The 13155-nt window shown below is 48.5% G+C and overlaps 1 protein-coding gene across 1 annotated transcript; it reads left to right on the top strand.

The window, feature by feature from the left end:
- Window positions 1-49: 49 nt before the first annotated feature.
- Ly6g5b (lymphocyte antigen 6 family member G5B) lies at window positions 50-2591 on the top strand. The gene is given in 4 exon segments (XM_004671954.2): window positions 50-808; window positions 936-950; window positions 953-1063; window positions 1265-2591. Coding segments are annotated over 4 exon segments (573 nt in total). The 5' UTR covers window positions 50-747; the 3' UTR covers window positions 1651-2591.
- The last annotated feature ends 10564 nt before the right edge of the window (window positions 2592-13155 follow it).

Here is a 13155-nt window from a genome sequence, read left to right as displayed (position 1 = left end):
CAAACCCAGCCCACCCTCCCCAGGTTGAAATCCAGCACAGATTGGTGAGATCTGGGTAATGGTTGTAATATAGAGCAGGACAGAATTACTAGATTGGATGTGGGGATTATAATAAAAAGGAAATGGTTTCAAAGGCTAGAAACACATGTTTTCTGGGGTATCATGGCTGTCTTTATTCTGTAGACACTTTATCGGCAAGAATGTGTGAGTTTTACTTTACCAAGGGAGTGTGAAATAGAACTGGAGAAGTCCAAAATTGATGCTCAGTGGTTTCTGTGCCCCTGTTGGGGGAGCTGAGACGTGTCCCTCTCAAAGGGTTGGGAGCACTTGTAGCTAGCCTCTCCCAGCACAGTGGACGTTGGCCTTGTTGTGTAGGAAGATAGCAGATGGTGCCAAAGACAGTAATGCCTAGCCCTTGAGGTGAAAGGTAAGTCTGGGGGGCGGGGCACATCAGACAGACAACTGGATAAAGATTAGCTGGTGCCAGGTTTGTCCCTGTCTGGGCACTGTTCCCACACTTGGGAACCAGACCTTGTGGATGAGAACATGCCATTCTTCCTGCCAGATTGATAACTTCCTCCCAACCAGGGTCCTTACCTGGGCAGGAATACATAGAGTTGCTGCACATGCAGCATCTCCCTCCAGACTGCTTGTCAAACCACCCTGTAGCTCAGGGTCAAGAGCGTGGTCTTGGGAAGGTGGAGCACCGGGCTGTTCCACAGCAGCTGCCCCTCTCCCCTGAATTCCATGATGAAAGCCTGCATGCTTGTAGGTGTGCTGGTCATTGTAGGCTTTGCAGTGGGAAAGGGTAAGTGGGGCCCATGGGCAGGGAGGAAGGGGCAAGTAAATCCAGGAAGGGGTGAGGCTGGGGTCCTGTGGGGTAGAGGATTTCCAGGTGAGCCACTGCCCCCATCTCATTCCTTCTGTATTCTCAGCTCGTGTTTCTGATGTTGGTCCTGCCACTTCTGCCTCTTAGAAGACCTTGCAGTGGGATGCGTTTCCAGCTTAGAGAAGTGCACCATCAGCAGTTCCTCCCCATGCATGGTGATCACCATCTACCAAGGTGAGTAAAGTCCTGAAGGGGCTCCTGGTGAGACAGGAAGAGAACTGGGTTTTTAAGGAGGGCTCTGGAGGCAAGCAAGTGAATCTTCTGGAAGTGCCTAGGATAGTCAGGTCTGGGTGAGTGCAGAGAATTAGTGGCAGGGAGCCAGGTTGGGGGACTGTGGGAGGCTGTTACCAAGATTACAGCTCCCCTCTCCTCTAGACATTAAGGCTCACTTCAGCATCCGAGGCTGTGGACAACACAACTACCGCTGTCAAGAAAAATGCAACACCTGTGTGTCAGAGTATTGATGTCAGGCCCAGTGCTGTCAGTACAACTACTGCAGGGCCAGGGCCCAGCTCCAGAGCTCCCTGCCTGAGTCCCCCAAGAGGACTCTGCCCCTGACCACCTCCCAGGTGTGCCAGTGTTACCAGGTCTTGAACTTTTTATTGTCCCTGCTGAGCTTCCCAGCTGGGAAGGAACCTGAGGGCCTGGGCCTCCTGGTCACCCTGTCCTTAGAGCTGGGCTTGTCCATTGCTGACCTGTACCACATGTGCTTGTTCCTCAACATTTCTGGACTTCTGGTTCTTCCCCAGGCAGTACCCTGACTGCTTCTGTGCATGAACACCTGGCCCCTATACTGCCCTTGGAGAACACACATCTGGGTTGTAGGATCCCTTAGGCCTCCCCTTATACCTCCAGCTTCTTTCTCCTAGAAAAGAGTATCAAGTATGGATTCTATCCTGGCTGACCCAAGAAAAGCACAGATTCCCATGAGTGATTACCATTTCCCAGTCCCTTTATTCTGATCACCTGCCACTGCCCCTCAGACGTAGCCTGTCCTCATCACAGGCCTGTCTCTAGACTGACAGGTACCTTGCAGCAGGATTTCCTGTATCACAACTCATTTCACACACTTACCAGCCTCTCCACCCAGGTCTGCTGGCCAGGCCTCATCAGTTTCTGGCCTTCTCAGCCTCTTGGCACTGTGAGTGCTGACACCCATGTCCATTGGTTCCTGATGAGAAGAGAGGGTTAGGGTCTGTCCTGCTCTGCTCTGCTTTGCATACCACTTGGCCTCCACAATAAACCAGGAGTAGGTTAAATGTGTGTCACATTGTGGGGTCAGGCTCAGATGTGGGCATATGTAAACATGCTAAAGAGTACATATGGGATTCAAGCAGGATTACCAACCCCTGCCCATTCTATTTGGGTTTTTCTTTTGACTTTTCAAACTGCCTCAGGCCATATATGTCCTATTCTCACTTAAAGATCAAAGTGTAATGATTGACTCCCCACCTTAGCCCTAACCCTGCAAAACGTGGGATACCAGCCCACGTGGTACCAGGATTTTCACTTCAAAGAATAATTTTGTTAAGCCAGAAGGCCTAAGGAGCTCATACCCCTGTCCCAGCAACCTACATCAGGGATCCTTTATGCCCAGAACCCTTTCTGTGTGAGGCACAGGGGGATATGCAGAGAACACTGGTGGGCTGTAGGTTTTGTTTGTTTTGAGGTACAGTCTCACTATAGCCCAGCTGACCTGGAATTCATTATGTAGGTGGCTTTACATTCAAGGTAATCCTCCTACATCTGCCTTCCTGAGTACTGGGATTAAAGGCATGTGCCACCACCCCTGACTTTGTTTTCTTTTAATCAATTTGAGACAGAGGCGGGGAGAGAATGGGGGCACAGGGCCTCTAGACACTGCAAATGAACTCCAGACATATGCTGTACCTTGTGTACCTGGCTTACGTAGGACCTGGAGAACTGAACCTGGGTCTTTAGGGTTCACAGGCATGCACCTTAACTACTAAACCATCTCTCCAGCCCTTGTTTTTGTATTTCTGAAGCAGGGTCTCACACTGTAGCTCAGGATGACCTAGAACTGACTGAATGTCCCAGGATGGCTTTGAATTCCTGGTGATCCTCCTACCTCAATCTTAGAAATAAAGGCATGAACTACCATGCATTTTTTTACTTGAGAGGAAGATGCAGATAAAATGGGCACAGCTGGGCCTCTAATCACTGCAAACAAACTCCAGATGTGTGTGCTACCTTGTGCATCTGGCTTACATGGGTACTGGGGAATTGAACCTGGGTCCTTAGGCTTCTCAGGCAAGTGTCTTAACTGCTAAGCCATTTCCAGCCCCTCTGAACACTTTTTTTAAAAATGTATATTTTTTTGAGGTAGGGTCTCACTCTAGCCCAAGCTGACCTGGAAATCACTATGTAGTCTCAGGCTGACCTTGTAGTCTGACAGTTCTACCTCTACCTCCAAAGTGCTGTGATTAAAGGCGTGTGCTACCATGCCTGGCTCCCTGTTGCTTCTTGAGACGGTCTCACTGTATTCTTACTTCTGGGCACTGGGATTGTAGTTGTGAGCTACTGTGCCCAGCAGCCTATTTATTTCTAGGTTTTTGAGGAGGTCTAGAAGCTTGTTCATGTCAGGGTTTGAATTACCTCTACACCAGTATAGCCAGACCTGCAGGGCACACAAAGAACCTACTAGCACCCAAAGCTGCCTTCATGCGGTCACCTGTGCACTACTACTAACTCAGCCACTTGTAGCAGCCTGGGTACCTGAGGCTGGCCTGGAATTCACTATGTAGTCTCAGGGTGGCCTTGAACTCACAGTGATGCTCCTACCTCTCTCTGCCTCCTGATTGCTTGGATTAAAGGCTTGTGCCACCACACCTGGTGCATTTTTTTAAAAAATATTTATTTGAGAGGGAGGGAGAAAAGAAAGAGGAACAGACTGACACAGACTGACACAGACTGACAGAATGGGCACGCCATGTCCTCCAGTTACTGCAAACAAACTCTAGATGCATGTGCCACCTTGTGCATCTTGCTTTTGTGAGACTTAGAGAATCCTTAGGCTTCACAGGCCAATGCCTTAACTGCTAAGCTATCTCTGCAGCCCCACCTGCATGCTTACACAGTTCAGCCAGGTTTAACTAAAAGTCATAGGCTGAGAAGCCAAGGGCCCATCAAGTAACTTGCCAAAGTTCTTGAAGAGAGAGACAGCCTGAGACTCAGAACAGTTTCCCTTCCATAGTGTCCTCATCCACCCTTCTTCCCTGGCCTGGCCCTTTTTTTTTTTTTTTTTTAATGGTTTTTATAGCTTCCATGATGGTAAACAATATCCCATGGTAATTCCTTCCCTCCACCCACTTTCTCCTTTGAAACTCTACTCTCCATCATATCCCCTCCCCCTCTCAATTAGTCTCTCTTATTTTGATGTCATCATCTTTTCCCCCTATTATGATGGTCTTGTGTAAGTAGTGTCAGGAGGAGCACTTGTAAGGAGTCTTTACCCTTCCTTTGGCTCTTAGGTTCTTTCCGCCACCTCTTCCACAATGGACCCTGAGCCTTGGAAGGTATGATAGAGATACTGCAGTGCTGAGCACTCCTCTGTCACCTCTTCCCAGCACCATAGTGCTTTCTGAGTCATCCCAAGGTCACTGCCATCTGAAAAGAAAAAGTTCTCTTAACAAAAAAGTAAGAGTAGCATTAATATATAGGTATGAATGTTAAGAGAAGTGTTTACTGTGTAATTTGATGAACATAGTATATACATTTAGCCAGACAGCAGTAGGCTTTATACTCCTAGGGCTCATGACTACCCCTGTTGTAGGTTTTCAGTATCAGGGATGTATTCCCTCCCATGGAATGGGCCTCCAGTCAAATTAGAGGGCAGTTGGTTTCTCCCATAACAGATATGCCACTATTGCACCCATTGGCTCATTTGGTCTGGATGGCCAAATATAGGGCTTGCAGTGTTCACTGTTGAGTATCTTCACTGGTGGCTTTTTCCAGCTGTCAGCTGGTCTACATGGAGGAGGTTTTCAGCTCAGCTCCAGCAGGGTTTCTCAGTGACCTTTGCAGCCCAAATATGTGGAGTCTTCAGCATTAGGGTCTTACCATCTATTCCTGGTGGGAAACCAAGGCCCTCAGCAATGGCCTGTAACGTTTCGGGGCCATCAGGGACCTCCCTGGCCTGGCCCTTCCGTGCCCAGCCCACATCCTGCCAGTATAGCCTCTATACCACCCTCTGTTTCCTCTCAGTGCTGTCTGACAGCACTGCCAAGCATACCCATTAACCCAGCCTCTCCCATAGGAAGGAAAATTTACTCTCTTTTTATACCTAGAGCTGCCAAAGCAGGAACAGACCTGGGAGCCCCTTGCCTGACTCCATGATGGGGTGCTCAGACCCATTTCCCATATCTATCCCCACCAGAAGACAGAAAATACTCTGCACACTGATTTATTTTGGAGCAACACCTTAGAGCTTGAGGCAAAAAGAAGAAAGGGAGTCTAGGGGGACAGAGTAGGAGTGGGAACTGTTGTGTCCTCCACCTCGAGGGAGAGGCCAGGCACGCTTGGAGTGACTTGAGCACCTGGAAGTTGGCTGAACCTGGATAGAGATCCTGAGGGGAGCTGGAACTGCAGTGGGGTCTGTGGTGCTAACAAGTATAGAGCCCTATATTCTAAGGGTTGTTGCAGAAATTACTGAAGCAGCATTACGAGGAGATCCAGAAGCCAAACCGGGCGAGGGGCGGGTATAAGAGCAATCATGTATCTGTTCCCTGTTGCGGGAGTCACTCACCACAACGTCAAGGCCACTGCCTTCCAGAGATCCCAGGCACCAATGATGTGGAGGTCCCCACTCAGTCCCTGAGCCCCCTTATCCCTTTGACTCCCCTTCCCCCTGATCCCTTTGACTCCCCTTCCCCCTGCCCTGGGTCAAAAGAAAAGCCAGTAAGAATTGGTCCTCAGTAGGGAGCAGACAGAGGGAGCACTGGACCTCCAGAGCTGCTCCTGAAGGAAGGTTGGAGGGAAGAGCCCCAGAAGTCCTCCTTGGAGATTTGCTGCTGCCTGGCCCAGCAGTGAAACGTCAGAAAGCACCTAGATGCTGGTCAGCAGTGCACTGACTCAGTCAGCTCTGATCTGCCCACTGCCACAGACCTCCCTCCTGCAGTTCCACGGAGAAGGAGGCTGCTTACAAGCTGGTGAGGAAATGTAAGTCCCCATAACTAACTGTCAAGGTAAAAGTCAAGTACAGAGCAGTACTTACTGTGGTCTGAGGTGAAGGGAGAGGTGAAGACAGGGTATGCAGCATTTTTCTAAGAATGTGCCAAGAAGATGGCAGGATAAAATTTCAAAAGGAGCCGAACATGGTGGTGTGGCCTTTAATCCCAGCATTTGGGAGGCAGAGCTCCTACAGGACATCACCATGAGTTCAATGCCACCCTGAGACTACATAGTGAATCCCAGGTCAGCCTGGACTAGAGCAAGACCCTATCGGGGGGGGGAGGGGGTATAAAGGGGCTGGAGAAATGGCTCAGCAGTTAAAGGAAGGAACTTGCAAAGCTTGCAGGCCTGGGGTTCAGTTCCCCTAGATAAAGCCAGATGCACAAGGTGGTGCATGCATCTGGAGTTCATTTGCAGAGACAGGAGGACTTGGCGTGCCCATTCTTTTTCTCTCACTGTCTCAAATGTTTTTAAACATGATGGCTAGAGGTTTAGCTCAGTGGTACCTCTCTTGCCTAGCATACATGAGTCCTTATGTTCAATCCCCAGCACCATAAAAAAGGGGGTCTTCCTATTGCAAGACTGCCCTAGAAAAAGTCAGGTGTTGGGGGAGAGATGGCTCAACAGTTAAAGGTGCTTGCTTGCAAAGCCTGATGGCTAAGGCTTAATCCCCCAGTACCCATGTAAAGCCAGAAGCAAACTGGTGCATACATCTGGAGTTTGCAGGTGCAAGAGGCTTTGGTGCACCCGCCCCCTCCCCTTGTTCTCTGTATTCTTGCAAATAAATAATAAAAAAGAATTAAAGGATGAGCTGGGTGTGGTAGCTACTGCCTTTAATCCCAGCATTTGGGAAGGAAAAAAAAATTATGAAGAAGATAAAGAAGAGAAGATTGCCTCGAGTGTGAGAACAACCCGGGCTACATGATGAGACATTCATTGCCTCAATGGAACTTGTTATTCTAGGTGTTATAGTTAACTATAACTAGAGTTAACACTTGTAATCTTCAGCACTTGGGAGGTAAAGACTGGAGGAGGATCAGAAACTTAACATCATATTTACACAGTGAATGCAACATCAGTCTGGGATACTTGTGACCCTGTCTCAAAGAAAGAAGCAGCCGGGCATGGTGGTCCATGCCTTTAATCCCAGCACTCCAGAGGCAGAGTTAGGAGGATCATCGTGAGTTCATAGTGAATTCCAAGTCAGGCTGGACTAAAGTGAGACCCTACCTAAAAACAAAGAAAGTAAAAAATGTGAACCAAGTGTGATGGTGCCCGCCTGTAATCCCAGGACTCTGGAGGCAGAGGTAGGAGGATCCAAGTGAGTCTGAGGCCAGCTTGGGCTACAGAGTGAATTCCAGGTCAACCAGGGCTGGAGTGAGACCCTGTCTCAAAACAAACAAAAAAAAACTAAGAAGGGCTGGAGGATGGCTTAGCGGTTAAGCGCTTGCCTGTGAAGCCTAAGGACCCATGTAAGCCAGATGCACAAGGGGGCGCACGCATCTGGAGTTCGTTTGCAGTGGCTGGAGACCCTGGCACGCCTATTCTTTCTCCCACTTTCTCTCTTTGTCGCTCTTAAATAAATAAAAATAAACCAAAAAAAAAATTTTTTTTTTTTTTTTTGGTTTTTCGAGGTAGGGTCTCACTCTGGTCCAGGCTGACCTGGAATTAACTCTGTCATCTCAGGGTGGCCTTGAACTCATGGCAATCCTCCTACCTCTGCCTCCCACGTGCTGGGATTAAAGGCATGCGCCACCACGCCCGGTTTAACAAAAATATTAAAAAAAAAAAAAAAAAAAAAAACTAAGAAGAAATCATCACCTCTAGAGCCGCCCATTCTGAATCAGCCTCTGAGACGCAGGAGGGTTTTTGACCTCTCCACACCTGTTCCTTTACCTGAAACATGGAGGTAGTAAGGCCTGCCTTAGAGGATAAGTCAGCTCCGATCTGCTTATAGCAGTGCCCAAGCACAGGGTGCACGTTGTGTTTGTTGATTTAATAAAGGTAGGGGATTGGGTGGAAGGGCAGACGTGCATGAAAGAGGAGGAAATGAAGTCTGCAAGGTGAACATGACATGAAGACATAAAGTGGACAAGAGGAGAGCAAGTGGGAAGCACTCGGGCCCAGGAGGAAGCTGCTGGTCAAAGCCAAGGGAGCTGATGGAGTGCATCAACAGGAAAACTACTGGTGGACATGAACCCTTACAGGCCAGGGAGAAGACAAGACTTGTTGAGGGCAGTGGAAAGGCTGACATCTGGTGAACAGGCAGCTTGAGGAAAGGCCAGTGCCTTTGGAGAGCACAGGGTCCTTTCCAAGGGTGGGCACCACCCCAGCGGGGTGGGAACCAGGCAGTCGGGGTGGTGGTGGAGACTGGCTGGCTGTCGTAAAGGAAAGGGCCCTGGAAACAAGACTTGGGTGGAGCATGAGAGACAGAGCTGGGTGTGGGAAGGGCACGTTCACAGTGGGAGGGGCACAGCTTACTGTTCTGTATATGCCCATTGGGGTGAGGCAGGTGTCAGATCCCAGAAGGCACCACAACTTCTTGGTTTCAAAGAGACATTGATACCAGGGCAGGCATTTTGAGAATGGAGGTGGCCGAGAGGGACCGCTGGCAGGAATGATCTTACTTAGAACACAGAGAAGCAATGGCCTGAAACCCTGCCTACCTGACTCCAAATGGTCAACCTCACGGTTCCTTCCCCACCTCAGAAAACCAAAACCATCTTCTTAGCCAGGTGTGGTGGCACACACCTTGAAAAACCAAAACAAAAAGAAACCATCTTTAATAGATTCAAAACTCTTGTTTTTATTATTTTCCTTTGTTTATTTTGATTTATTTGAGTGTGACAGAGGCAGAGAGAGAGAATGGGCATGCCACAGCCTCCAGCCACTGCAAACAAACTCCAGATGCATGTGTCACCTTATGCTTCTGGCTTACGTGGGTCCTGGGGAATCGAACCTCAAACCGGGGTCCTTAGGCATCACAGGCAAGCACCTACCTGGCTGATTAGAAACTTTAGTATTTAGAGCCAGGCATGATGGTGCACTACTTTAATCCCAGCAATCTGGGAGGCAGAGATAGGATCGCTGTGACTTTGATACACTCTGAAACAACAGTGAATTCCAGGTCAGCCTGAGCTAGAGTGAGACCCTACCTTAAAAAAAAAAGAGGAGTTCAACAGTTCACTGCCAACCTGGGTAACTCGTGAGACTGTCTCAAAATGAAAAATAGTCTACTGCCATACAACTCTGAACGCACTCCATCTCATCTGATCCTGGAAGCTAAGCAGGGTCGAGTTTGGTTAGTACTTGGATGGGAAGCCAGGCATGGTGGTGGTGGTGCATGCCTTTAATTCCAGCACTTGGGAGGCAGAGGTAGGAGGATGGCCATGAGTTCAAGGCCACCCTGAGACTACATAGTAAATCCCAGGTCAGCCTGAGCTAGAGTGAGACCCTACCTCCAGAAAATAAAAATAAATAAAGTGCCGGGCGTGGTGGCGCACGTCTTTAATCCCAGCACTCGGGAAGCAGAGGTAGGAGGATCACCGTGAGTTCAAGGCCACCCTGAGACTACATAGTTAATTCCAGGTCAGCCTGGACCAGGGTGAGACCCTACCTCGAAAAACCAAATAAATAAATAAATAAATTAATTAATTAAATAAATAAAAAGAAAAGGGAGAATGATGTGGTAGTGCTGGTTGGTATAGTACTTGCCTAGCACACACCTGGTACCTAAATTCAATCTCCCATACCAGGTGAACATCAGGAAATACAGCGTTATTCCTGAGTTTGGTTGAAAAATAACCACATCACATGGCAGAGAAGCAGACACTCCCAGGGGGCAGTGTGAATGACTGAGCTGAGCTACAGTATTTGCTTAGTTTACTTTTCTGTTTTGTTTTGCTTTGCTTTGTTGTTTGAGGTAGGGTCTCGCTGTTGCCCAGGCTGACCTGGAATTCATTATGTAGTCTTAGGGGGCCTTAAACTCAGTGATCCTTCTGCCTCTGCCTCCCTCCTGAGTGCTGGGATTAAAGGTGTGTGCCACTATGCCAGGCTCTTAGCTTACCTTGTTTATTTTCCTTTCCTTTTTTTTTTCAAAGCAAGATCTTACTCTAGCCCAGGCTGATCTGGAATTCACTCTGTAACAGCTCCAGGTTGGCCTCAAACTCACTGTGACCCTTCTGCCCCAGCCTTCTCTATCATGTCAGGCTTATTTTTATTTTTTTTAACATTTTATTTATTTATTTATTTGAGAGAGAGGAAGAGGGGGAGAGAGAGAGGGGGGGTCATGCCAGGGCCTCTAGCCACTGCAAAAGCGCTCCAGATGAATGCACCGCCCATCTGTGCATCTGGCTTACATGGGTCCTGGGGAATCGAACCAGGGTCCTTAGGCTTCGCAGGCAAATGCTTTAACCGCTAATCCATTTCCCCAGCCCTTATTTTTATTTTTAAAGCATTTTTATTCTTATTTATTTGAGAGAGGGAAAGAGGCAGAGTGAGAGAGAGGGAGAGAATGGGTGCGCCAGGGCCTCTAGCCATTGCAAACAACCTCCAGATACATGCGTCATCTTGTGTATCTGGCTTATGTGGGTACTGGGGAATCGAACTGAGGTCCTTTGGCTTTGCAGGCAAGTGCCTTAACCTCTAAGCCATCTCTCCAGCCTATTATTATTATTATTATTATTATTATTTATTATTATTATTATTTTGGTGTTTTGAGGTAGGGTCTCATTAGCTCAGGGTGACCTGGAGTTCACTATGTAGTCTGTCTGGCCTCGAACTCACAGCAATCCTCCTACCTCTGCCTCCACCACGGCTGGCAGGTGTTTTTTTATTTTTGAGGCAGAGTTATCCTCGAACTTGTGGTGATGTCCTGCCTCGGTTTCCTAAATGCCCGGGTTAGTCACAAGCCATCCGTCCACTTCCACCAGCCGGTCTGCTGCAGAGACGAGGCCGGGCCACGCAGAAAGCAGCTGCGGTGGTGTGGCCCCGCCCACCCTCGGCTCGGCGCTCCTCCGGGAGGGGGCGCTGTGCTGCCACCGTCGTGGAGCTGCCCCAGGCCGCTGGAGTCCCACCACCCTCCCGGACGCGGGCAGCCTCAGCCCCTGCAGAGGTCTGCCTTCCTTACTTTTCCTTCCGTCCGTCCGTCTTTCCATCGTCCATCCTTCCTCCCGTCCTTCCATCCTTCCTTCCTTCCGTCTGTCCGTCCTTCCTTCTGTGCTTTCTTCCATCCTTCCTTCTTTCCCTCCCCCCCCTCTCTTCTTCCTTTCCTTTTTCTTTTCTTTTTTTTCTAAGCTAGTGTCTCTTGCTAGCCCAGGCTGACCTGGACTACACTATGGAGTCTCAGGGTGGCCTTGAACTCATGGCAATCCTCCTACCTCTGCCTCCCACGTGCTGGGATTAAAGGTGTACAGCACCACGCCCGGATTAAAGGCAATTTCTTACAAAGCCTGATGGCCTGCACTCAAGTCCCAGTATGAACATAAAGCCAGATGCAAATAGTACGCACATGCATCTGGATTCCACTTGTGGCCATGAGGCCCTGACACACCTATACATTCTCTATATATATCATCTATTTATCTTTGTCTCTCTGTTTCTCCCTCATAGTCTCTGTCTCCTTGCAAACAAATAATAAAGGCTGAAAACAGGCGTGGTGACACATGCCTTTAATCCCAGCACTCGGGAAGCAGAGGTAGGAGGATCTCTATGAATTCAAGGCTACTCTAAGACTACATAGTGAATTCCAGGTCAGCCTGGGCTAGAGTGAGACCCTACCTCGAAAAACCAAAAATGAATAAGAGCTTTTATTCAATAAATGAATAAGAGCTGAACCAGGCTGTGGCGGCGCATGCCTTGTAATTCCAGCATTCCGGAGGCAGAAGTGGGAGGATTGCTGTTAGTGCCAGGTCACCCTGAGACTACATAGTGAATTCCAGGTCAGCCTGGGATAGAGCAAGAACTCACCTCAAAAAAAAAAAATAAACAAACAAATAAGAGCTAAATAGATAGATCAGTGGTTAAAGGTGCTTTCTTGCAAAGCCTAAAAGCCTGGGTTCAATTCCCAGTACATGTCTGGAGTTTGAGTTCCTTTGTAGTGTCAGGAGGCCCTAGCTGACTTACTCACTGTCCCTGTTTGTCTCTCTCTCTTTTCTTTCTTTTTATTTATTTATTTGAGAGTGAGAGAGAGAGAGAATGGGCGCCCCAGGGCCTCCAGCCACTGCAAATGAACTCCAGGTGCATGTGACAATTTGTGCATCTGGCTTACATGGATCCTGGGGAATCTAGCCTCGAACCAGGGTCCCTAGGCTTCACAGGCAAGCACTTAACCACTAAGCCATCTCTCCAGGACCCCCCACACACATTTTTTTCTCTTTCAAATATATGTATTTTTTAAATTATTTATTTATTTGAGAGCGACAGACACAGAGAGAAAGACAGATAGAGGGAGAGAGAGAATGGGCGCGCCAGGGCTTCCAGCCTCTGCAAACGAACTCCAGATGCGTGCGCCCCCTTGTGCATCTGGCTAACGTGGGACCTGGGGAACCGAGCCTCGAACCGGGGTCCTTAGGCTTCACAGGCAAGCACTTAACCGCTAAGCCATCTCTCCAGCCCTCAAATATATATATATATATTTTTTTTTCTTTAAATATTTTTATTTATTTATTTGAGAGTGACAGACACAGAGAGAAAGACAGATAGAGGGAGAGAGAGAGAATGGGCGCGCCAGGGCTTCCAGCCTCTGCAAACGAACTCCAGACGCGTGCGCCCCCTTGTGCATCTGGCTAACGTGGGACCTGGGGAACCGAGCCTCGAACCGGGGTCCTTAGGCTTCACAGGCAAGCACTTAACCGCTAAGCCATCTCTCCAGCCCTCAAATATATATATATATATATATATATATATATATATATATATATATATATTTTTTTTTTTTTTTTTTTTTTTGGTTTTTCGAGGTAGGGTCTCACTCTAGCCCAGGCTGACCTGGAATTCACTATGGAGTCTCAGGGTGGCCTCGAACTCACGGCGATCCTCCTAACTCTGCCTCCCGAGTGCTGGGATTAAAGGCGTGC

The sequence above is a fragment of the Jaculus jaculus genome, chromosome 8, assembly GCF_020740685.1.
Source record: "Jaculus jaculus isolate mJacJac1 chromosome 8, mJacJac1.mat.Y.cur, whole genome shotgun sequence".
NCBI classification, from domain to species: Eukaryota; Metazoa; Chordata; class Mammalia; order Rodentia; family Dipodidae; genus Jaculus; species Jaculus jaculus.
This window is presented reverse-complemented; position numbering and strand designations above follow the sequence as displayed.